We start from the raw sequence: 26,631 nt of genomic DNA, 5'->3' as shown, positions 1-26,631 counted from the left end.
TTACAACCCTTCTCCCTTGGGGAGGTTATAAGATTAGAGTGAGATGACCCTCAGCTCCACTCAATAGGTTACAGGAGCCATACTAATTATACAGATTAGTTTAGTCATGTGAGCTATGGTGGTTTTGGTCTCTTCTTTTTTGGAGGGTAGGTGGAAGAAAAGACTTTTGTGTTGCTCTGAATTGTGTGTTGTGTGTCTGTAAGAGCTGGAATTAGTATAGTCGTTTTTCTACTGTGGTATAAGCTAGTCTGATGACAGTGTCACACACAGACGAGGAGAAAGTTGAGAAGATCTCAGAGAAATGAAGCAGGAGCCTTGATTAACCTGTTTACGAAGCTCCTTCTACTTCTAGACTTTACAATGATGTGATCTCTGAGCTAATAAATTCTTCTACTGCAGCACAGTACAGTAGTTTCTGTTACTTCCAGTATATCCTAACTGGTATATACAAATTGTAACTTTTTTTTAAAATCTAAAGTATAGTGAGCATCTTGTTGGTGAGCCTAAATAACAGAGGGAGGCTCTCTTAACGGAAATGATATTTAGGAATAGGGCATTGCCATGGGAATACATGTGCCATGATAAACTATGTGTGTTTCAAGGAAATAAAGGAAAGCAAAGGTTTTTAACAGAAAAAAATGAGGAGGATTACATAATTGTCTTGGCTACAAGGATCAGTAACAAGGATCACACTGGTCTGAGGTTGGACAGGCAGTTGCTGGGCAGATGTCTTTCCAGAAGTATTTTTTGTGTAAGGTTGTGACGGCCTTTGTGTAAGGTTATAGTTTTTGAAGAATGTTTTGTGACAGTTTTTGTCAGGCATTTATGCATGAGAACCCTATTTTCATGGTCTTTCCTGACTCTGTTTGTTAGGGTTTTTTTGGTTTTGTTTTTAACACAAGTGACTCTTGATTCCAACAGCTTTCATTTTCTCCCTTTTGATCAAGATCTTTCTCTGAAAGCGTTGATGATCAGTCTTCCTGTAATTAGGTTTTGATTGTCCCTTGGTGCTGAGATGGACTGGTTTGGTCCCACATTGGAGAGGGTGATTGGTGACTAGGAATCAGTGTTAAAATTCTTATAGCCACATTTGAGCAACAAGGGAGGTTAAAGGTGAGTGGCTGTTGGTCTAAGCGTATCTGGAGACCATCATTAAGCTTAATTTTGTCTGTTTTGTAGGTGTTTGCTGTCATCTCAAAGTGCTGAACTAGTATTATTTTGTTAGGAGTTATACTCCTGCAAAAATTTAACAAGTAACAGATACAAAATTTAAGAAAGAAAAATACAAAGTAAAATTCATAATAACATGGCAATCCCAGTTTGCATAATGGTTTTGAGCCATGAAACCTAACGTAAAGACAACTAATTAAATTATTCCAATGGCCATAGAGAATTCAGTGAGACCTATTGTAACCATGTGGCCTGTTTTCTTATTTTACGTATATGGGGTCTCAGCTTTCCCATAGGAATTTATCCAGTTACAGCATGTGGTATTAGCAATAGCACAGGCATTTTCTTATTTAACCAGTTGATACAAAAAGATCTCTTAGGTTGCATTCTTTCAAACTACCAGCAGAAGCCACTGATTGTGAAATTTCAGTTATGGCATTCTCCTATCAAGTGAAAAAAGTAGCATTGAGATGGATAAGAGTCTTATTATTAAAGTCTTGTTCCAGCACCTTGGGAAAAGCTGTCTACCATGTAAAAATGTCAACTTCTTATCTTGGTTTGTAGTTTGAATGTCTCTAGTTAGGGCATGAGGTGGTTTGGTGAACTTCCCATGTGACTTGTACATCAGGCCCAGAACTTGTTCCTTCAGATCCATCTAGTTTCAGTTTCTAAAGCTTTAGGAAAATTTAGGATTCATTCTAGTCTACAGGTAGATAAGAACTATTTTAAGACAATGCACAGAGCTACAGTCTAATAACAAACATGTGTTTTATAGTTTTTTTTAATAAACATAACTTTCTCTGTATAGTCATCCTGATTTATTTATTTAATTTTTTTGAGACAGAGTCTCTGTTGCCCAGGCTGGAGTGCAGTGGTGCAATCTCAGCTCACTGCAACCTCCACCTCCTGGGTTCAAGTGATTCTGTAAGTCATACTGATTTTTATCAAAGATAATCAGAGTAAGACAAACTTGTTTGTAAAATAAGTTTAGTTTTATCAAAAATTGCCTGTAAGAAGTGATTTGATTACATGGTGTTCTCAGATTTAAAAACTCTTAAGGCTACAAAACTAAACCAAGACAGACTTTAGATTTTATCACTATGAGACTGGGAACCCTTGAAACCAAGCATTGTATACACATTCTCAAATATGATATTGCAGTCAAAGCCTTGGTAACACAATCAGTGTATTTTATTGTATCTAGATAGAAAGATAATAGATTTTTTTATTGAACCTTTCAGTTAACCATATTGCCATAAGAATACTCACAAATAATTTTTGAATGGTAGGGGCAGTCAAATAAAGAGAAAATGCAACTGTTTCTACCTTTGTTCATAAAAGTGTACTTTATTAAATTGCCTAAAAGTTTCCTTAAATCTGGAAAACAAAACATTTAAGTAAAGAACTAACAGTGTTTCAAATAGAAGTCGTGGAAACATTATCTTTATCTTTTATTTAATCTCATGTGTTTTTATTTTTGCTTCATCTTAGCAGTCTTTTGAACCTATCAGTTTATTAGTGTTTTAGAAAAAAAAGATTTAGTCCATTAATCTTAAAGTTATCAGAAACTTGCATTTAAAGGACCCATTAGGGCCAGGTGCAGTAGCTCATGCCTGTAATCCCAACACTTTGGGAGGCTGAGGTGGGCGGATCACGAAGTCAGAAGTCCGAGACCAGTTCACCAACATAGTGAAACCTCATCTCTACTGAAAATACAGAAAATTAGCTGGGCATGATGGCAGGTGCCTGTAATCCCAGCTACTCGGGAGGCAGAGGTAGGAGAATCACTTGAACCCAGAAGGCAGAGGCTGCAGCGAGCCGAGATCATGCCATTGCATTCCAACCCAGGCGACAGTGTGAGACTCCATCTCAAAAACAAAAAGTGCCCATTAGGGTCTTTTCTGTTAATCTGATTGTAAATACTTTTAGAGAAAAATTCAAAACAATTAACTCTGAATGTCAGAGACTTAGAGTGGCTATGGTTAAAAATCCAGTGGAAGTTTATTATAATTAACAGACAAGAAAATTTAGTTGTATTTGTGGCATATGACTTATTATCTAGAATTCTGACTGATTACATTAGATTTCTGCATTTTATATCGTTTTGGAACTTTCATTATCAATAACATATACGTTCATGTAACTGAAAGATCTAGTATCACGTACCATTTGACAATGTTTCTTATTCAATTTATCCAGTAACCCTAATCGCTTAATATCTCTACAAGATGAGAGAAACATTCGTTGATGCTCTCTAGGAGCCCAATAGGAAAATCCCAAAGTTAACTCTAGGTCAAAAAATCTTAATTTAGAATTTTGAGCTTGGGAAAGCCTGCCAAAGATGTCAAAAGGTTCAAAACACTTGAACAAAACAGTAGCACAGGTCACTGTGAAATCAATCTTGTTTAATATTATTATTATTATTATTTTATTTTAACCAGAGTAATAAAAGACTTCAAAAGCAATACAGGAAGTTACGTGGATTTTTAAAATCTTAACCCTTACAAAGATCAGTTTCCCCAACCAATCAAAAATCTATTAAAGACCACATGAAGTTATCTTGATAAAATGCAAAGTGTTTGTTTCTTTGGCCAGTTACCAAAAAGATAAAGAGAATTTTTCTGCAGTATAATTGCTTCTCCTTATGGTAAACCCATTTAGATAGCCTGGAAGTTGAAGCTGATTAAAAAGGTACTTCAGGTTAATCAGACAAAGGAGAAGTGTATCTAAGGTTATGACTCTATACCATATTATAGAAGAATGTAAACAATAAAATTAGTACCTTGAGCAGGGGAATACGTGGATCTTAGCAGCAGCATGAGAAATTTCCTGTTTACATGGAATAATTCAGATACATCAAGAAAAGACAAGAGTGCAGAATCAGGTTTTACTAGGAAGCATTGCTTTTCTAGACCTTCAAGAAAGAACATTTCAGTTTCAGGTCACAAAAGCAGTGTTGGAACTCGAGAAAAAAGGAGCTGATGAAAAAATTAGAAAGAGAGAGTCCCAGTTATTGTCCCAGCTAAACAAAAAGATGTATTTTTCAAGAGGAGAAAGGAGGAGAGCAGAAGGCAATGATGCATGACCTGCAAATCATGTGCAGTGAGATACAGCAGAATTTAAACTTCTGAGCTCGAATATGAGAAGCTTTAAGAGGAAAACTCTACCTCAAGAAATGAAATTACCATTCTAAATGAAAAATATGGCATTTCCAACTTGAAACTAGGGAAATTAGATGGAATCTGTTAGAAGATTTTAGAAGTAAAAATCAAAATCTCAGTACTTCAAGAAAACCTTGTTCTAACATAGGGGACAAAATTTTTAGTTTTGTATCTGTATTTTTAGTATCAAAGCTCAATCTTTACAAAGACTTGGAAATAATTCCCTTCTAATTATAACCAACTTGATCACACACCATTTCTTTCCTAAATTCATCTTTCTCAAACCTTTCATGAGCTGCATAAACCTTTGACCACATGGTTAGACTTCTTGTTTTGTCCTATACTTCCTCTTTGTTAAATAATACACCATCTTTAGGGCAAAAATTTACAAGATTTTTTCTCATACAAAATTATTCTCTTTTTCTTGTTAACCTTTCTTACCAAAAATATAACTTCATACCTGTAATTTTTTTCATAGCTCTCTTTCCTACTTACTGTACTTATTGGTTCCTTTTCTGTCTTATTTCCTTCTTAAATCATACTTTGAAACAACCTTTAACCTCTGAATTAGACAAAATTATTGTCTCAATAGAGAATACATTTTTATACTTTCATTATTATTGAAAACACATTTTTGTGTACTTTGTTTACAAAATTGTATATATTAGAATTTTAATTCTTAGTAACATTAATTTTTAGTGAAACATAGGAAGCAAGATATTTTGAACTGTTCATCGCACATCAGTATTTTTATAGATGAGAATCATTTTGTAATTTCAGAAAATGTTTCCCCATAATTTTTATGTTATAAGTAGACCCAAATGTATTTAGTCTTTTTATAAAATTTAAGAAGCTAAGAGCAAATTTACAATTATGTTCAGCAATTTATGTTTTAATGTTTTTTAAAAATCTTACTTGGAAAGACCCAGACATTTAATGAATATCTGTTACTTAATTTAACATAACATTGAGGATTTAGATTGCCTGAAAAGTTCAAGGGTAAACATTTATCCTGTCTACATTTACCTGGCTTATCTTTAGCAGTTATACCTAGATTACTTATGAAAGTTGAGATGCTGGGTAAAACTAGTCATCATTTCAAGTTATTTTTCTTTTAACCGTTTATTTAGACTGAATATCAGGCATTCACCTAAGTAAGAAACTTAAATGTATTGGTATTTTGCCAATAACTCAGAACACACAGCTGTTTTTATTAAACTAGTGTTGCGTTAGTCTTACCAAAGAATTATACTAACAAAGATTATTCTGTTTTAGGTTGGGTTTATAGTTTTATGGCCTTAAAACATCTAGCAGAGACAAATATAATCCTGTCTGACCAGTACACTCAGGCAAAAATGTATGCTGATAATTTTGAATACATTTTTAATTAAGTTTTAAAACCAGCTTATTTATCAAAGTTTTTTTTAAGTCATGTGAACTAAAAGACATTTGGCTTAATTACTGTGTATTTCATATAAGCGCTTATTTGTTTAATCCGATCTGAATAGAATTCCTTAAGGGATTTCTGGCCAAGTACATCAGATTTTACTATGTAGACATAACATACAACATAATATATATGCATATGCATAAAACACATAAGCATATATACATACACACACAAAATTTAGGGGTAAAACAGTTTCTGTAGCAACTTAAAAAAAGAAAAAACTATTTTACTCTCCCCCGACCTTTGACTCAGTTCCACATGAGTTTAGGGTTAAATTTTCAATGTTTCCATTTTTAGCTAGGGATGGCCGAATTGTATAAGAAAAACAAAATTTCTAAGTGGCATTGAATTTTCGGTAACAAGTCTGTCTTTTGTTTGCCAGTCTAATTTGCTTGACTAGTCAGTGTAGCAGGGAAATTGTTTAGTGGGTTTTTGGTTTTTTGTTTTTCGCCCCCACATGACAGAAAAAGCAATTTTTATGCTGGACAGAGATACTTTATATTATTTCTTTGAGCTCAAGACTTTCAAGTGTTTGATCTGAGATCCTAACTTTTGTGAACACTATGTAGTTCTTTTTATTTTAGACTATGAATCCTTCAGTTAACTGTTTCTTTACCCTAAGCAGTTGTTAGTCAAGCAAACCTAAATTTGCATTTCCAAAAGATACCTGAGTCGTTAGTTGTCATCGAGCTGTTATACTTTGTAAAGCTATTAATTTGAAAGTCGTTTAAGACATTTATTTATTTATTTATTTATTTATTTATTTTATTTATTTATTTTTTAATCTTGGCTGAAATTCCACAAGCAGTGAGTTTTTTTGTATCAACGCCAGTAGGAAAATCAACAGAATCAAAGTAGACAAAAAAAGAGAGAGAGAGATAGATAAAGAAGGTAGAAGCCTTTACATGTCAGCTTAATATTTGCAGGTTTTTTGTTTTTTTGAGAGGAGAGTTTGAATAATGACCATTTGAGCTCTGGATTTTCCTGGATATACTTGGGCCATCAGTTAAAGAATGAGAATAGGCCATAAGATGTAGTCCGCTGAAGTCCCCTAGAACCTGACATGCCTTAATGTTTGAGAATTCCGTTCCTTTTCTTACTAATCTCTCAAAAGTAAGGAAAATCCCATAAATTCTGTCAGGGAGTGTCAGGACTGTTGTTTTAGGTGCTGGTGACTGCCCTACTGGCTTTTAATTAATCATTCTGTGTCCATTAGGCTACAAGGAGCAATAATAAGAGTGATGCCAGTCTGAGGCTGGTCATGGAGATGCTGGGCAGATGTCCTCACTGAGGTTGCAAGTTTGTGATGATCTTTGTGGTTTTTGCAGTCTTCTGTGATAGTTTTTGTTATCAGGGATTTATGCATGAGAACACCCTCTTCATGACCTTTTCTGGCTCTATTAGGGTTGTTTGTTTTTAAACACAGGTGACTCCAGTTTGATTTGGATAACTTTCAAATTGTATAGAATTTGGAAAATATGAAAAAGTTTTTTGTTTTATTTTACAAATTTAAATTATTTCACATAAATGTAGCTTCTTTTAAAAAAAACTTATCTGAGCATTTATCGTATTAAATATTATTTTAAAATGATATCTTAATGATTATGTAATGTTCTTTTAGATTGCTAGACCATAGTGATAGTTATCTTTTAATATGATACTGTGAGCCACTTGACTTTTTCCTTTGGCCAAGATTAATGTTGATTTTAAGTGACTTCTTACCTTTTTTTTTTTTTTTTAACTTTTCTGTTGTCTTGTTTTCCTGGAAAAGTGGAGTAAATTTTATATCACACTTGTATAAAGTAGTATTTCCTTAAATAGATTTCTTGGGTTACTCATTTTCTTAGATGCCCTATTAAGAAGTGACTTACTTGATAAACAGTGTGTAATCACATTGGCTCACAGTAAACATTAGCAAATCGAGGACTTCAAAGAATCTTGCAGATGCCAAATCTGTTTATCTTTATTTACTTCATATTTTCCCCCAGAGTATTTGACAATAAAATGGAGATAGATCTTTTGCTGAAAATAGTTTTTCGTTATGTTTTACTGTATCCTCATTCTCTTAGTCTGCGGTAAGAAATCCATATTTCTTATAGGTAAATATTCATATCTTCAGTAATTCAACTTCTTGGTGAACCATCTAGTTATATACTCTGCTTATACCACAATCATTAACACGTTTCCTCATGGTGTTTACATTCTCAATAAATATATCTTATTTTTTAACCATGTAACTCCTAAATTTTTTAGCAACTGCTTTATGACCTATTTAGTGGTAATTTTAAAGAAAATAGTCAAACTAGCAGATCTCCCTGCTTATCCTAGTGATGATTTCCACACTCATAACTTTTCCCACTCCCACATCCTACATTATCCCTTGAATTGAGATGAGTACAAGACTATCAAAATCGTTTACTGTAATTTTATAAAACTTAGTTTTTTAGTGAATCTATTTCTGATGGTGAATCATGGTATAAATGGGTTTTTGTTCTGCTCTCTTTCTTTTCATGACTGCATATATCTTTTTTTAAAACTCTTGCATTTCATGTTCCTTTTGTTTATTTAAGATCCTCAAACAATTTTCTTCACTGGAGGAAAAGTTGTCATCAGTGAAAGAATTGCCATTTTTTAAAATTTCCATCTCTGCCACCCCCACTTCAAACACTTTCATTTTCTTTTAGAAACATTAATTTCTCATTTGTCTGGCCCATACTTTAAGCTACTTATACTCAGCATATTTCTAATTTCTCATTTGTCTGGCCCATACTTTAAGCTACTTACACTCAGCATATTTCTCTTCTGTGTTTTCATTCTGTTTTTTGTTTTTGTTTTTGTTTTTCTAGAGGCAGAGTCTCGCTTTGTTGCCCAGGCTGCAGTGCAGTGGCACGATCTCAGCTCACTGCAAACTCGCCTCCCGGGTTCAGGTGATCTTATACCTCAGCCTCCCGAGGAGCTGGGATTACAGGCATCCACCACTATGCCCAGTTAATTTTTGTATTTTTAGTAGAGATGGGGTTTCACCATGTTGGCCAGGCTTGTCTCGAACTCCTGACCTCAAGTGATCCACCCACCTCGGCCTCCCAAAGTGCTGGGATTACAGGTGTGAGCCACTGCACAGATTTTTCAGTCTGTTTCAGCCTGCTTCATTCTTTGTATACGCAGTTGCCCGTCTCTCATTTAATCACTGCCTCAGTTTAGCTATCCCAAAATACTATACATCTCTTTCTCACTCAGTTGTCTTACCTTAGTTCTTACTCTTGTAAAATGTGTTAAATAACAATATTTTTCACAAAATAGTTTGGCAAATCAGGTCAAAGTATAGTCAGCAACATGTAACTTCTGAATGACGATTGTAGTGGGAAGAGCTTTGGAGAAGAAATCACAAAAGCTGGTTTCCTATTCCTTTTCCAATATAATCTTCTTATATGGTCTTATTTGTAATATGAAGAACATGACATATCATCCCTATCTCAGATGACTTCTAAAATGAAGAGATTAATGTGTTTGAAAATGCTTTGAAATTTTTACAAATGCTCTTAAAAAAATGAAGACCCAGTGTTTATGGAAGTAGATAACATTAAAAAGATTGAATAGCTTTCAATCAGGTACCTTTTAATGAGGACAATGTGAGTCTAATGAGTAGGAATTAGCTAAAATGGTAGGGTGAGGGGGGTGGCATTTCAGAGAGGGAACATTATATGCAGAAAGGAGTTATGAAATAAGATGATTAATATAGATTACTATAAGTAATTTAGTGTGGCTAGAGTGTAGGATGTCCATGGAGGAGTATCAGGAGAAAGGATTAGGAAATACGGATATGCTTGAATGTTTAATGAAAAGATATGGAGGATTGCTTAAAAATTTAAAGGAATGATATAAACTTTACATGTCCAGAAGTTAATTCTTGTACTATTGTAGATGAAAGATGGCGAATGGGGTGAGGGAGGCAAACTGGAGTTAGGGAGACTTGAGGAGGCTGTTGCATTTAACAAAGGTCTGAACTGAGAGCTTGAAGTAATGTGAATGTAGAAAGGGAGAAGATAGATGCAAAAAACAATAGTGAAATGGAATCTGTGGGACCTATGTTCTGATTAAAAGTAGGTGGCAGGAAGTTATTCACTAAAAGAGAAAATTTTAAAATTATTCTAGGGCTCTTGGCTTAAATGGGTTTCCTACCATTCACTGAGATAGAGACCAAAATGAATTTAAAGGAAAGAGGGTACATTTGATTTTGATTTTGTTAAATTTGAGGTATTTAGCGTATACCCAAGTGCAAATGTTTTGTTTACTGTTGCATAAAAGGAGAGAGGATTGGAGACCTGTCTCTTTGGTAAATGAAGCCTTGGGTTTAGATCAGATCACCCAAAGCAGCATAGGACTCTCTTTGTTACACCCTATTTTTAAAATCTACCCCTTGAGAGATATACAGTTCCCCAGAAATCTTGATACCCATGGCCCCGCTTTGATTCATATTTCTGGTCCTTGTCGTTAATCCCAAGTCTGAGCCTTCAGTGAAAACCTGTCTTCTCACAGTCTGCCATAAGGATCCCTAGGCCACTATTTTACCATTCTTTATTGTTCTTACAACTCTAAGTAAAACTTAAAATGTTTTTTATTGCTCTAAAGCTATATTACCAATCTAATCCAAATACACTTTTAACCTAATAGAGTCTTAGTAATAGCAGTCATTATTTTTATTTTTCTAACTTGGGGTTTACTATAAATTGATTATCACTTGCTTTTCATTAGTTTATCCTCATGAAACCTGTATGCTAATATAACATCATAAATTCAGTTTATTGTAGTAGCATACCTGGAAATCCCCTCTTGGTATTTAACTGTAAAGCCAATTATTTTAATATATTTACTTGGCAGTTGTGTTTGGAACTTGAGCCTTTCTCAAGCTATAACCTTAAATTATGAGCTCCCTCCCATTCTCCGTACTCCCTCCTTTGTAATAATTTGTATTGGCCTTGAGGAATTGCGTGAGTTGTGCTTTAGCCTCTGCTCATATGACATTATAGCCTGGCTTCTTGATTTACTCTTCTTTCAAGTTTCTCTGGCCTGATCGCCCAATTTTCCTTTTCTTTCCGATATCTGGCAGTGTCATAACTAAGCTGCCTCCTTGCCACCAGGAGGTCAGATGGAGTGAGGACATAGGGCTTCAGGGACAGAATGAGTGCTAGAAGAACTTCAAGGGCTATTGTGATGGATATGACTCCTGTCCCAGCTCCCACAGATACTATTTTAAAGTAACAATTGCCCATCATATATGGGTCCTTCAAAATTCAAAAACTGCCAGCTGCCTAGAATTTGTAGGCATTCTCAAACGTTTTTATGACTGCATCTAGATGCGAAGGAGGAGAAAGATGTTGAATTGATTCCTGCAAACATTAAAAAGGAGTGTGGTTAAAATGTCAATAGTAGTCTGGCTACAGATAGTGAAGAGTCCTGATCACAGTGCATGGTTTTTTATCTTGTTTTTTTGTTTGTTTGTTTTGTTTTGTTTTGTTTTGTTTTAACAAGTAGGCATTCATTTGGACATGTAAACATCAACCTCTGACTACTCCTTAGTGCCATTTTAAAATTGTTTCAAGGATTTTCACAGATAACCTGAGAACATCCTCAGTTCACAGGTCAGTGTACATTTTGAAATACAGTGTAATGCCGGTGCAAAAAGTATATATGAAATGAAGTTAAAACTTTGTAGTTTATGCAAGTTGGAACAGCTATTAAAAAGTCAAAAAATAACGAGTGGTGAGGTTGCAGAGAAAAGGGAATGCTTTTACACAGCTGATGGGAAGGTAAATAGTTCAGCCATTGTGGAAATTAGTTTGGCAATTTTACGAAGAACTTAAAACAGAACTACCATTCTACCCAGCAGTTATATTATTGAGCATGTACCCAAAGGAATAGAAATCATTCTACCATAAAGACACACACACATCGCAGTACTATTCACAGTAACAAAGACATTGAATCAACTTAAATAACCATCAACAATATACTGGATAAAGAAAATGTGGTACATATACACCATGGAATACTACACAGTCATAAAAATGAATAAGATTATGTCCTTTGCAGCAACATGGATGGAGCTGTAGGTCATTATCCTAGGCAAACTAACGCAGGAACAAAAAACCAAAGACCACACATTCTCGTTTAAGTGGGAGCTGTCAGGCATGGTGGCTCACGCCTGTAATCCTAGCACTTGGGGAACCACTTAAGGTAGATCACTTGAGGCTGGGAGTTCAAGACCAGCCTGGCCAACATAGCAAAACCCCATCTCTACTAAAAAATACAAAAATTAGCTGGGTGTTGGGGTGCACACCTGTAATCTCAGCTGCTTGGGAGCCTGAGGCATGAGAATCACTTGAATCCGAGAGGCAGAGGTTGCGGTGAGCTGAGATTACACCACTTCACTCTAGCCTAGTTGAAAGAGCAAGACTCTGTCTCATCAAAGAAAAAAATATATATATACACATATATATGTGTGTGTATATATATATATGAAGTGGGAACTAAACATTGAGGATATATGGACACAATGAAGGGAACAGTAGACATTGGGACCTACTTGAGGAGGGAGGGTAGAAGATGAGTATTGAAAAACTTCCTATCGGGTACTATGCTTATTACCTGAGTGACTAAATAATCTTTACACCAAACCCCCATGACACGCAATTTACTCATGTAACAAACCTACCCATGTACCCTAAATGTAAAATAAAAGCTTGAAAAATAAAAAAGAATACACTTTGTAATTAATTATTGGACAGTGGTGTTTTTGTGATAAAGTACAAATTTGTTCTTTACTTTTTTATGTCAAAGAAAAATGGTAGTTCCCAGACATTTACATTCTAAACCTATATAGAAATCTATATGCTAGCAGGTAAAAATAATCCCTGTTAGATTTTTCTAAATTGTAAATCAGATTTATATGAAAAAACAGATTATATTTTTCCCTTTTATTTCTTTGGTAATAGCAGTGAAAATACTATTTTCAAATTCTGGATTCCTGTTTAGTACAGCTATTCTCCCAGTTCCCTGGATTTAATCTGTGGAAAGTGTCATTGGAGTGCAAGAGTTAGCATTGTTTTGTTTGGTTTTCCCCTTGCCCCTGACATTCTACTCTGATATTAAGCCACTCTTTTAGTTATAGTTAAATGAGACATGCATGGGTGATTTGCAGTTAACTGCTCGCCTCCACACACAACAAATGCCTCGGCTTCATATCTAATCATGATTCATGCCTTATGCCAGACACTTGCTGTCATCCCAGTACCAGCAGATGGTGGGGCTAGACCCCTGGGGCAGTATGACCCAATGTTCTAAGGTTATATATCTTCTGGTAGCAATGGTCAGAAAAGAAAAGATTGTAACATGGCAAATTAAGTTTAGCTCTTTATGGCTTTTTGCTTAAAAAAAAAAATAGGTGTCACATTTTCAAGTGGTACCATAAAAACGTATTTTTTAGTCCAATAAAATAAAAGCATAAACTGGAGTGTTATCATTCCTTAACTCCAAATCCTGGTAGTCAAGGGGTACATGGAACAATGGTTTTTCGCTTTCCTCAAACCCATAATTAGAAATACATGTTACATACAGTACGTATATACTTACAGTTACATATGCATATGCATATACATAATTTATACCAAAATTTCAGTAGTAGTGTTTGACCTTACCATGTGCAATTTTTTTTCTCTTTTTTGTTGCTGTAGATGATGTTAATTCTTTCTCTCTTTTTAACCAGTTTCTAGTCTTCATTCCCCAAGTAGATTTTAGTGCTCACTAATGGATTGGGACCCACAGTTTGAAAAACTGTATTAAACAATCAGCACTTATTATAAAGAAATATGCTACTTACTTTTTTGTGGACTTTCTCAAATTATAAAAAATGATTTTCCTACTCTTTACTGATCACATCAGCTACCATTTAGTTAACAAGAAATTTTTAGGGTTCTCTATTACTTGTATGTATATCCAAGGACCTAAAGGACATAGAGGAGCTACATATAGAAACAAATTTCAATTGAATGTTTTAATGAGCCTTATAACCCTCTAGCTTTAAACACATGCCATTTCTCTTCATTGTTCACAAGTAATCATTTTATTTCTTTGAGCTTTTCTTTATTTTTATCTTATATTTTAATAGGTCATTCTTTTTAACATACATGAAGTAGCTTGTTTTTAGGCCCGTTATTTGTATTTTAAAAAGAAGGAAAGGAAGGAAGTAGGGCCTTTTGAATTTCTGCGTCACCAAATAGAATTCAGAATACTATGGGTTGTTGCAATGTGCTATTTCCCTTCTTCATTAATGGTGATGTGAATGAGTTGTATGAAAAACATAGTAGTCATAGGAACCATGTAATCCCTTGACTATCACTTTTCATTCCATTTAAAATGATAGGAGGTGAGTTTTTTTGCCTATATAATTGCCATTTTTAAAAGTTGCCTATGGCATTGTAGAGAACCATAGAGTTTATATAAAGTGATAGCTCTTAGAATTCAGAAGAGATATAGAAAAAAAGCATTTATATTCTGAATAGACAGGGTTAGAACTAACACTGAGAGGAAGTTTGGTACACAAATGATATATTCAGAGAGAACTTTATAGTCTGGCTGTAAATAAACAAAATATATTATCAGGTGTTTTGTGCAGATTAAAACTCAAGGTAAAAGCAGCTTGTGGAGCAGAAAGTAATTTTATATAAACACATATATTTGAATGTATACTGAAACTAATTTATGTTATGGGTGGGAAAAATTCTTGAATAATTTATTGTAGATAACGGTTGTCAGTCTTACCATTAAAGATTTTCATTGACGCTCTTTGTTTGTATATCTCTTTTAGATACGGAAACAAGTGAAAAAATCCAGGCAAGTGGAATACTTCAGCTGTTTGCAAGTCTGTTGACTCCACAGTCTTCCTGCAAAGCCAAAGTAGCTAACATCGTAGCAGAAGTAGCCAAAAATGGTGAGGTTTACCTCAAGAACTTTTCTGCTGGGAACATCTTCAGTTTTACATCTTACTTGTCAGTATGCTTTATTAATTTATGTTTTAATTTTGTAGATTAGATGTTTTTTATTTCTATCTATCTTTTGTTTGACTCTTCATGTAATTGTTTTAAATGGCTATAGTTACAGTCATTCATACATGTCTCATTTGATAACCCATTCCTTCTCAGTAGAATTATGGGAAAGCTCTGCTGCCCTCAGCTGTACCTGTGTTACTTATTACTTTTGGTATAAGATTCTTGAACTTCCCACCGAGTCATTCATCTTTATTGGCATAAGAGATAATATATTTTTAAATATTTATGTTTGTTTGTGTTATACCCACATAAACTCACTGTTCTTTTTTAGTTTTGCCTATTGTTCCGACATTGGCACTTCAACAGTATAGTTGGAATATATGTTCTATTTTCTACACTTACCTTTGTGGAAAACATATATTTCTTAAGTTTCCATGTAAGAATACTTTGGAAAAACAATAATGACAACAAAGTTTAGATTATAGAATACTTAATCCAGTGTACTATTTATACACTGAGAGATTCTTTGGGTGAATTATAGCATAAATATTTGCAAGTGGTTTTAGTTCAGTCAGTTTAAGAAAAACACTGAATTCCTAAAACAATTTTTAAGCATAAGAGAAGGCCATACTATATATAATACCTTTAGTGTGCCTCAATTTGTCAGTTTTACATTATTTTTTAGCCTTTTATTGTAATATGATTCATATATTATTCTTTAAAGGGAAGGAATTTAAAAATTCTGGCTTCATCATGGCAGGTGACTTTGTAAAGTATCAGTCAGTATATGTTGGTTTGGGCTGGTTAAACAATGTATTTTTAGGTGTGTTGCCAAAAAGAAAATTGTATGAAACTGTCATTTGTGTAGAGGTTCTGAAAATGCATTTCAAGTTAGATTCCATATTGGTATATCATTTTTTGGTGCTTGTTAGAAAATTGGCCACTTATCACTCTTATATGTCACATCTAAGAAGCAGATCTAGTTTGAAAATGAATTCTTTCCAGACATTGCTTGTTAACCTGGACCAACCCTTATCTGAATTTTCTTAGATACAAGCATCTTGGTTTTTAAGAACAAGTCTTTTATTTCTAACTTTGTTAGAGTCACAGTATAGAGTTCCAGAAATCAAGGTAGAGACTCCACAATTTTTATCTTAAAATCCTTTTTCTTAAGCATTCTTGTAGTGTAAAATCAGAAATTTTAGATAACAGATTTTTGTGAAATGGATTGCCATTCCTCTATTGTCTTACTTAATAAAATTCCTCATAATGCTCTGTCACAATTTCATGACAACTCTGCTTTGAAGAGTTTCTTGTAGTAATACTCTAGTAGATGATAGCTATGTTCTAAAGACATAATAGAATTTTTAATGTTTATGCTTTTAATCAGAGGCTGATAAAGGGCATATCACTAACCTCCACTGGTTAAAATAAATACGATACATTGGTGTTTATTACTCCATGACCACAGCCAATTACTTTTTTAAGTGATTGGCTGAGAAAGTGGACCAGAATCTTGTTGAGTGGTTTTTTTTGTTGTTGTTTGTTTGTTTGTTTTTGAGACAGGGTCTTACTGTGTCACCCAGGCTGAAGTGTAGTGGCAGAATCACGGTTCACTGCAGACTTGACCTCCCGGGGTCAAGCAATCCTCTCACCTCAGCCTCCTGAGCAGCTGGACCATAGGCATGTGCCACCATGCCTGGCTAATTTTTTAATTATTATTATTTTTCTTAAAAACAGGGTCTCCTATGTTGCCCAGGCTTGTCTTGAACTCCTAGATTCAAGGGATCCTCCCACCTTGGCCTCACAAAGTGCTGGGATTACGGGCATAAGCCACTGAGTCTGGCCATTGAGTGTTCTTTTCAAAAGAAATACATAACTTCAGAAGTGCAACCTGGCACAACATAGTATACTGATTGGGCATGTATTTCTTGGTAGAAATTGACAATGAAAAAGATTGTATGAACCAGAGAATATGAGGTTGGAAGGTAATTTGTTCATCTTTACTGTGCACAGAGGAGAAATATTAGCTTATACTTCTTCGATTCACGTAAACCCCAAATAGGTTTTTGTACATAGAAAAAGAATCTTTAAAAATTAACACACCTTTATGCTGACATTCAAAATTTAGAGGATTTGTAAGAAGTTCCATGGGCGAGTTTAATGTGGGAGGGTAGCTTTGACCATAAATTATAGTAAAAGATTTTTTAGACCTTTTAAATGTATTATTCCTTTATATAATAGACTTAAGACTGATAGGAGGCAAAGGACAAATAAGCAAGATATGACATATCTGTGAATATTTCAGAATTGGACTCTCAAAAGTATTTAATAATAATAGTAATACTTCCTAATGCTAGCTATGATTTTGTGCTCACATAATTTAAGTGTTGTCTACATTATTTCAATCCCTTATGAGATAGGGTTATTTTATACACATGAGAAAACAGAGGCTAAATATCTTGACTGTCGTCACACTTAAGTGATAATAGTTGGATTTTATTCACTAGTTTGTTTCTCTCCTTTCATTTCTTTTCAGTAAATGAAATTTTATGATGTCAGTGGAATGTGTAGAGGTGGTCTGAGTACAGGGGTAGCAGCATGTAACATGAAAGACTGGGCTGGTAACTGATGTGAAAATGTGTAAAAACCAGCAAAAGTTGAACTGCTGTTTGTCTGTTCTTCTATAGCAGTTCCCTGCCTTTGACCTGTAGCAGCAACAGACTCATCCGGGGACTTGTTAGATGCAAATTCTTGGATCCATTCACCCAGACTTACTGAATCAGGGACTCAGGAGTGGGCCCAACCATCTGTTTTAACAAGTCTTCTAGGTGATACTGATGAGTATAAAGCTTGAGAACCAAGTTTCAGTCTAAAGCAGTACAGAATCAGGAGTTTCGATTAACATTACGCTGTTTTGTTCTTCTGTGTACTTTATCATATTGCAAAGTGTTTATCAAAACTTCCACCTGAGTGCTCTTAACAACGAAAGAGTGAAAGTTTACACCCAAGAGGACCTGGGAAGAGCACTAACCAGAAATACAGAAGTCTCCTGTTCTATTTTATTGATTTTAATTTTGCCCTCTATTCCATAACAGGTACATGTACGTGTTTATTTTAGTATGAAATGCGTGTGTGCCCTAGAAAAATCATTGAATAAAGTTGAGACTCCAGAAGAATGCACTGTGTTGTCAAGTAGTTGAAAGTATACCTTCAGACCTCAGTGTTGGAAGCTTAACCTCCGTCATTTTGTAAGAATTATTATCAGTACGTTTTTTTTCTTTTTCTTTTTCTTTTTTGTTTTTTTGAGACAGAGTCTCACTCTGTTGCCCAGGCTGGAGTGCAATGGCGCGATCTCGGCTCACTGCAAGCTCTGCCTCCTGGGTTCAAGTGATTCTCCTGCCTCAGTCCCCCGAGTAGGTGGAATTACAGGCGACCGCCACCACGCCCGGCTAATTTTTTGTGTCTTTAGTAGAGATGAGATTTCACCATATTGACCATGCTGGTCTCGAACTCCTGACCTCGTGATCTGCCCCCCTCAGCCTCCCGAAGTGCTGGGATTACAGGCATGAGCCACTGTGCCCGGCCAGTACTTCTTTAAAAACAAGGGCAGTACAAAGTGTGAATGAAAAATATAAATGTCAATTTGACAACCCACATATAAAAGTGACTCATTCTTTGTATTCATGCCTCATGGTTTTCCTTGTTTTTCAGAATAAAAATATAAAAAGCTAAGCATTAACACAGGGAGGTTATTAGAGAAAATTCAAACGTGAATATAATGATTTAGTCTAATAAACACTGAGGTGGACTCTACTACTCATTGTTTTTATTTGGCTTGAAAATTTTGGTTTAAAAGAGTTTTAATAAAATAGTTTCTTCAGGTAGCTGAAAGTGGAGAAAGTAGACATTAGGTTTTTTAATATTTGAGGAGATGTGAGGGGGATATAAATCTCAGTGTATATAAAAGAAGATAATTTTATTTTGTGGTTTTCATCACAGCCTGTACTTTATGATGCTGCTGAATAAATGTGTAATTCAAGTAGGTTTGAGAAAGTAAAAGCAAGAAAGTAAAACGTTAACACTCTAGATTTAGAAAAGAATAGAAATAATCAACAATTATTTAATGAATATATTACTACAGTCAAAGGGAACAACACTGGTCTTAGGTGGAAATCAACTTTTTATTTTTATTGATATTGAAATAGAGCAGTACCTATTTCCTTAAAACCTCTGCATTGAATTTCTACATTAACCTACACGTTTTGCAAAGAAAAAAAAAATGAATTCTGTGTTGTGTAGGCAAATACAAATATGCAGAAATACTTAATGGCTCCTGCTTTCTGCAGCATAATGGCATCCACTAACTTTGATTTCTATTCGCTGTCATTCTGCATGTATCTTGGTTTCAGCCTCTTTCCCTTGCAGTACTGCCGCCTCCCCGAACCAAAATTTTCAGTTCTCTGAGTTCAGATTACCTAGAGAGAATCTGAGTTTTTGTCTGTTTCTTTTTAAGTTCATTGCCATTGTTCTTTAGGAAATCTTTCAAAGTAGACCATTTTTTAGGCTATTGAGTCAGAATCCAGCCAGCTGTGAAAGGTAGCTGATGTGAAACGCAGAGGTATAGGTAGTAGGAACCCCTTCGAAGAAAGATGACTGTCAGCCATTCTGAAGCTTCTCTAATGTAGTATGTATAACATTTTAAACATATTCTTACACATCCCTGGCATTTTTTTTTTAATATATCTGCCTGAAGCATGATAATTTTATGTCTTTAAAATTAGATAGCGAGGGCTACCACTCTTTGGTTAAAAAAGTAAATTAGCTGAAAAGCAAAAGATTTTTAGAAGAAATTCTTTTTTACTTTATCCAGAGACTGACAGTGACTAAAAGCTGAGGAATATATTAGCTTTGTTTTATCTTTATATGTTTTTGAGTAAAAAATGGTTCCAAAGAGTTTGATTCCATAATTTTTCTGTAATTATTTACCCTCTACTATTCCAAGAATACTTGTAACTATTGATTGTGGAGTCAAAATTTTGAAAGATTGGTATCATATAGGCAAAACATAAAAGAAACACAGCAATTCATCAATGTTGCCATTGCCTGAAGAATAGCAGTAACAAAACAAGTAAAATAATAAGATAAACAAGTTTTATTTATGAATGAGTGCAAATCAGACCATTCCTAAATTTCTTGTTTTAGTAATCAATGAAATCACCTTACTGTTGGGAACCAGGCATACTTCAGTGAAAAGGATAATGAACATCTGTCTTTAATATGAGTTAGTAGTATGTTAATTTAAGATTTGAAATCTAGACCAGGCCTGGTGGTTCTCACCTATAATCCTAGCACTTTGGGAGGCCACAACGGAAGGATCACTTGAGACTAGAAGTTCGACACCAGCCAGGGCAGCATAGTGAAACTCTGTCTATAAAAAAATTAAAAATTGGCTGGACATGGTGGCTCATGCCTGTAATCCCAACACTTTCGGAGACTGAGGCAGGTGGATCACGAGGTCAAGAGTTCAAGACCAGCCTGGCCAACATGGTGAAACCCCATCTCTACTAAAAATACAAAAATTAGCTGGGTGTAGTGACACTAGCCTGTAGTCCCAACTACTCGGGAGGCTGAGGCAGGAGAATCGTTTGAACCGGGAGATAGAGGTTGCAGTGAGCCAAGACTGCGCCATTGTACTCTAGCCTGGATGACAGAGCAAAGCTCCGTCTCAAAAATAAATAAATAAATAAAATTATCTAGGCCTGGTGGTACACGCCTGTAGTTCCAGCTACTCAGGAGGCTGAGGTCAGGGAGGATCCCTTAAGCTCAGGAGTTCGAGGCTACAGTGAGCCATTATCATGCCATTGCATTCCAGCCTGAGTGTTAGGGTAAGGCCTTGTCTCAAGGAAAAAAAGTTTTGAAATCTATGAAGGGTGTCAAGTAACAATTAACTAAAGAGGTCGATAAGAAGATTGGTGTGTCCTCTCCTATAGATGGTCATTGAATTCTTGAACATGTATAGGATAATTCATTTTCTTAGCATGAGTAGTAGGATACTTAATACTATTGAGTTTGATAACATCAGTGATAAACTCAAAGCTTAGTTGTTGAGATAGGAAATAATCTCAATCAGAAGTTTACATGACAGGGGATTTTTCAGTGATAGAGTAAGAAAGAAGGAGATGATAGGAATTAAATCCTTTATTTAGGGAGAGAGGAATACCTCTGTGATTTACAGCTATTTTAGGCGGAAAAGAAGTTGTCTCAGAGGTGACAGCTGACAGAATATCCTATATGGTATGCTCTAAGAATTTGAAAATGAAGGGAAAGAGAGGGAGGATTGCTTATGAAGGTATCTGTGGAACAAAGTAAGGGGTAGACCACCTTGATAGAGGGAAAAGGTAGTGATTTTTCTAGTAGGACAAGTTACAGATGGATAAATTAGTTCTTTGTTAACTAACTTTATTAACCAGAACATCCTTATGGTGAGTTGTGATGTCCAAAAAGGTAATTCAGTTATTGGTTATTGGAGAAATTTCACCAGTTACATATTTCCTTATGTTTTGTAGTAGTCCATCATGAGACACTGTAAAAAAAAAAAAAAAGTTTTTCTAATCATGACTGTGGTGGTATCATGGGGAGTTAATACATAAGAGAATGGCATGCCATAAAGATAAGGAAAAAATGAATTTGAAATTTAAGAAATCTTAACATTTGATTCCTTAGACCTGTAAGTGTGTGGGTATAGCAGCAGATATGAATGAGCCATAAAATGGATTTTAATAAAGGACGGGAGTGAGGATAAGAAGAGGATGATTCCACCGTATCTTACCAATCAAAAAGGACATATTATTTTTTAACGGTTCACTGAAACCTTTTTTTTAATATATATATATAGGCTATATATATAAAAATATATGTTTATATGTATTTAATAACATTACATATATAAACAAATATATAAACATATATATTTATATGCATATAGCCTATATATATATATATATATATAAGCTTTTTTAGAAAACAGTGAAAAATTAGACATTATGATGGCTTAGCTTATAACTCTAGTACTTTAATTATCAGGCTCATAGAAATACATTGCCATTGTTTCCATCATCACACATAATGCTTCCAAAGCACATCCAGTTATTACGAGAAGATAATGATAAATTAGCTGTGACATAAGTTAATTAAAAATCCCTTTGGTTTATGGCAGAGACTGTCAGCAAACAAAAATATGACCCCAGTCAGTTTTGTGTATTTTATGAAGCATTTAGTAGGGCTGGAACAGGGTACTTTTGAACAGAAATGTACTCTTCAAATATTCAGCCACCTTTTCAAGGTGACTTTTAAATACTACATATTAAAAGTAGGTATTTATTTTATTAGGGGAGGTGATTTATGTAAATTGTGAATTGTTAGATTTTTAATTAATATGTCTCTTATTTTCAGAGTTTATGCGAATTCCATGTGTGGATGCTGGATTGATTTCACCACTGGTGCAGCTGCTAAATAGCAAAGACCAGGAAGTGCTGCTTCAAACGGGCAGGGCTCTAGGAAACATATGTTACGATAGCCGTAAGTGTTGACATCTCAATAATACACATATATTTTTAAGAATTATGATATTCAGACTAATCTGCTTTGGTGTTAGCAGTGACTTTTCTAGGCTAAAACACTAACATGGGCCAGCGTGATTTAGCACTGCTTATTTAGCAGAATTTATGGAGATTCGGGTCATTGTATTCTTATCTAAGAAATCACAGGAAATAAAATGTTTTCCTCTATTATCACAAATGATATTTTCAGAGGAAATTAAGTCAGTTTCTAAGAAATTGGGGCTTTAAGTTTAGACAAAATACATATGTGCATCTTCTCAATTAGGTTTCATTGAAGTATTATCTCTGAATGGGAATGCTTATGGACACAATTTTTTAAAGTTTCTACGTCTGTCCAAATACATTTTTAATTACTTGCAATTCAGTAAAACCAATCATAAAAACCATTCTCTTCTCAAAAGCTAGATTGGCCTATTGCATTCGCATTGACTCCATTCCTATTTGTCATTATGTCATTGTCATCCTCACCACCTTCTATAATATACCGTTCTACTAGGCAAAAAGAAAACAAGAACTGGGGTATGGGTATATTGTAACAGCATTACAATTTCTACTTCCCCTTTCTACATGTAAACAAAATACAGAAAAATATTTTAAGTATATTTAGCTTAACTAGGCTTATTCTGATTTTCCTTAGAGTTCTATTTGCTGAGCCAAAACACATATTTTATCATTCACCTATAAAGCCTCCTAGGAATTTAGTTTTATTTCTATAACAAGGATAACTTTTAATGCTTATTTTTCCCATTGAGTGTTTAACTCAAATGAGTTTTATTTTGTTATTAACACACAAGATTTGGCGCTTTTATAATAGGCAGTCCTTCAAAAAGTGATTTATGCATATGAGCCAGAAAGAAAGGACATAAATATATTCATTTATGATACAAGAAAGAAGTAGGGAAAAAGATTGAAACTACAGTTATAACTTATATATAGCAGTAGTGGTAAAGCTAGCCTCATTTATTCTCCTTTTCTTACTTTTTCTGAAATAGGAGTTACAATAGCCATAAGTATTGAAATATCAGTAATTAATCTGAGGACATAGATGTCTTAATATGAATTTTAACTTCAGTTTTCAGTCCCCAATATAGCCTGCAAATCTGCCTATCTGCTCCTTCATTCCAGTTCTTTTTATCATAGGGTATTAGCTTTATTTACGAAATTCTATTGCTTTATGTTTATAATTTTGTGTTTTCTTATTTAGGATTTTTATTAAGCACCATAGTTTATAATATCAACTTTCAAGATTGAATCATTTATTATATATTTATATGATTAATGTTAGCAGTATATATTAGACCTCAGCTGAGTAGTAGTCAAAGGTTAGTTACATGTACTTGGAGAGTATTGATTATTACTGTTTTTATTGTTACTTTTCTGTGTTTGTTACTAGAATTTAAGGGTACCAAAAGTGTTCTTTAAACCTTGTTCATTTTAGTTATTCTTGAATTATACATTGTTTGAACATAGAGAATATTACCTGTTTTGAGAACTTTTGTCCTGGAGTTTTTCCTATTAATAAAATAGGAGAAATACACACAGTGATATTTTGTTTCATATTGCTTTGGTTTTTAATGGGCATAGAGTAATTTTATTTCCTGTGTATTCTAAAGAACCTTGAAGTTAGGGTAATAAATGTCTAGTTAAGATTATTCTTTTGATGAAACTGAAGTCCATTATTATAGTATTTATTATATCTATTTACTTTATCTTATGGGATATACAATATAAAGTTCTATGGATATCCTTTAAGTTATGAAGTTAATTTTTTTCTTATTATAAATATTTATGACCAACTTATCTTCATTTAGTTCAATGGAAGTCATAGCTAAATGATTAATTAAGCATAGTAAATACAGGCCATATTTTTATACTTTTAAACTTTAGTTCAGGAAATGAAGTTTGAAGTCTTAAAAGTGAATGTAAGAAGTGATTTATTACTCACTATAAATCAGGTGATGAAAATGTATTGTGCTATGCTTTCATATGCATATAATTTCCATAGACTGCATGCTTTCTTACCCTTTTATTCAAAATTAAATCCTGTGAACTTCTTAGTGATTTCTCTAGAATGATTGCAGGACAATTACAGTGTTTATACTTGAATTACAAGAATAATATAAAACCCTGTAAGTGTGATGGTATGTGGTTGATTGGGGAATTTACTTGAAATGCATTTCTCAATTTATTTTGTGACAACTGGATAGTTTTCCTTTTTAAACAAGTTTTTAGTGGCTTTTATTTTAATTCATCAACCTTCTTCACTCTCGGGAATGTAATGCTTCGTTTTTAAAAGGAGTGTAGAAAACTACATGATAGCCCTGTGATCAATACAAATAATCTTTTTCTTTCAAATAAAGTATGTTTTAAAGAGTTCATATATTTGTGTTTTATCAAACTTACCTATGGGGCTAATCAGTTGATTTCCATTTTGTTAATGTACTCCACATGAATAACTTTTTTAACGTAGGTTTATTCAGTATGATCGTAGGCTTACAGTAGATAGTAAAGTTGATGTAAATAGAAAGTGGTATAAAGAATTCACTGTTAGATCACTTCTTGGCCTTTTGGCTAAGATCAAGTGTAGAATTCACTATTGGAGATAAAAATTTGACAAATTCATATATGTTCTGTAGATTTTTACTTTGACACATGAAAAGTAAAGCATTTGCTAGCATATTTCAGTTAGCATAGTGTATTTGAAAGGAAGTGAGCTCCAACTGTAGAAAGAATTACCATAAAATCCGTGGAAATCTTTGGAGAAAAACTAGGTCAGATTTCAATTTTACCAGCCTTGACAGTGCCCATTTTAGGAACTTTTCCTAATGAAAGAAAACGGCCTTATGTAATCCTAACTTGAGGTAACAAACTGGCATACTGCTAAATGGGACGGAGTAAAGTTTTGTTGCTGATGAACTTTTTGAATCCCAGTCTCCCTCTTGCATATAGAGATGAAAGAATCACTGGCTGGGAACGTTTTTCATTTAAAATGCTTGATCTTTTTTCTTCCAGAGAGCTGCAAGGCACTTCATTTATGGATTTCTCTTTCGAAGTATCCAAACAGACTTCTGATATAAGCAGTATTTTAAAATTCTTCTGCCCTTTAACTTTGCCAAAATAACTCTTTTTATGAGAATTTTGACATCTTTCAGTTCAGACAAGAAAGGAAAGTTGTATTTCAATTTGGAAAGAAATAATCAAAATTGTGTGTTTGATGGGATATACCAGGGAATGTGGTTTTAAAGCGCAGTAGTATCATATTTCAGAAATGCATGCCTTTGGCCTGTTTACACTTCCATTTCAAAGGTGTTGTGAAAAAGAGGATTATGTTCTTATATAGCTGTCTTTGTGGCATTCCTCATTTCATTGATTTGTTTATGTAACTGTGCACATTTTAAATTGCTGATATACTTTAATGGCCTTATAGTTTTAAAAAGCTTTTTGTTAAATTCCCATCCTGTATTTATAATTCCTGGGGATAAACTGGTGATTTGAGACTAGTATTCTGTTTGTGGATATTACTGCTTGAGGTAAGGAAATAATTGTTACTTGATCTACTAGTTGAAAGATATTAGTAGAGGCCAGAAGAAAATGATTACATGAAATTAAATATTTGTGCCTTTTTATACACGTAGGAAGAATAATGTACAAATCAAATAAAGATGTTTTAAAATTAAACGAATATACCTCTTTATAGAAATAAAGTGAATGCTTACTATGTAACTGGTACTATTATTGGAAAGATATGCACACTTAAGCTTATATGATATGCTTGCATACATGAGATAAAAAGTTGTATTCTTCCTCGCTGATGAGTAAATAAATATTAAAATGAGGTGGTAATCAGGCTTGCCAGGGCCAGTGTTTATGACGTGAAATATTGTTTATTCATTGACATCAAGTATATATGGGAAGGATGCTGAAACATATGCATGTATCCATTTGTATATTGGTGATTCTTGTGCTACACTATTTTAATATAAAGGCTTTATATATAAAAATTCTTTATATAAAAATAGTGTAGAAGGAATCATAGTTCTTACTGCAAATGCTGAAAAATAGTTACCAATAATTCTACAATATTTTATCATGTAAGTTGGTCAGAAAAGTATATATTAATATAATGCAGACATACTTTGAAATCGCCAGAGTAATCAAAGTATATTTGCAACAGTTATATTCAA

General features: G+C 34.0%; 1 protein-coding gene across 1 annotated transcript in view; it reads left to right on the top strand.

Moving 5' to 3' along the window:
• RAP1GDS1 (RAP1, GTP-GDP dissociation stimulator 1) overlaps positions 1-26,631 on the top strand; it is a 143,405-nt gene that overhangs the window by 26,612 nt on the left and 90,162 nt on the right. Inside the window, exons 2-3 of the mRNA XM_011967247.1 lie at positions 14,645-14,767; positions 22,281-22,406. Coding sequence (XP_011822637.1) covers positions 22,286-22,406 — 121 coding nt within the window. The 5' untranslated portion in view covers positions 14,645-14,767; positions 22,281-22,285. The remainder of the gene's footprint in view (positions 1-14,644; positions 14,768-22,280; positions 22,407-26,631) is intronic.

This window comes from Mandrillus leucophaeus, unplaced genomic scaffold, assembly GCF_000951045.1.
Source record: "Mandrillus leucophaeus isolate KB7577 unplaced genomic scaffold, Mleu.le_1.0 Scaffold795, whole genome shotgun sequence".
NCBI lineage: Eukaryota > Metazoa > Chordata > Mammalia > Primates > Cercopithecidae > Mandrillus > Mandrillus leucophaeus.
This window is presented reverse-complemented; position numbering and strand designations above follow the sequence as displayed.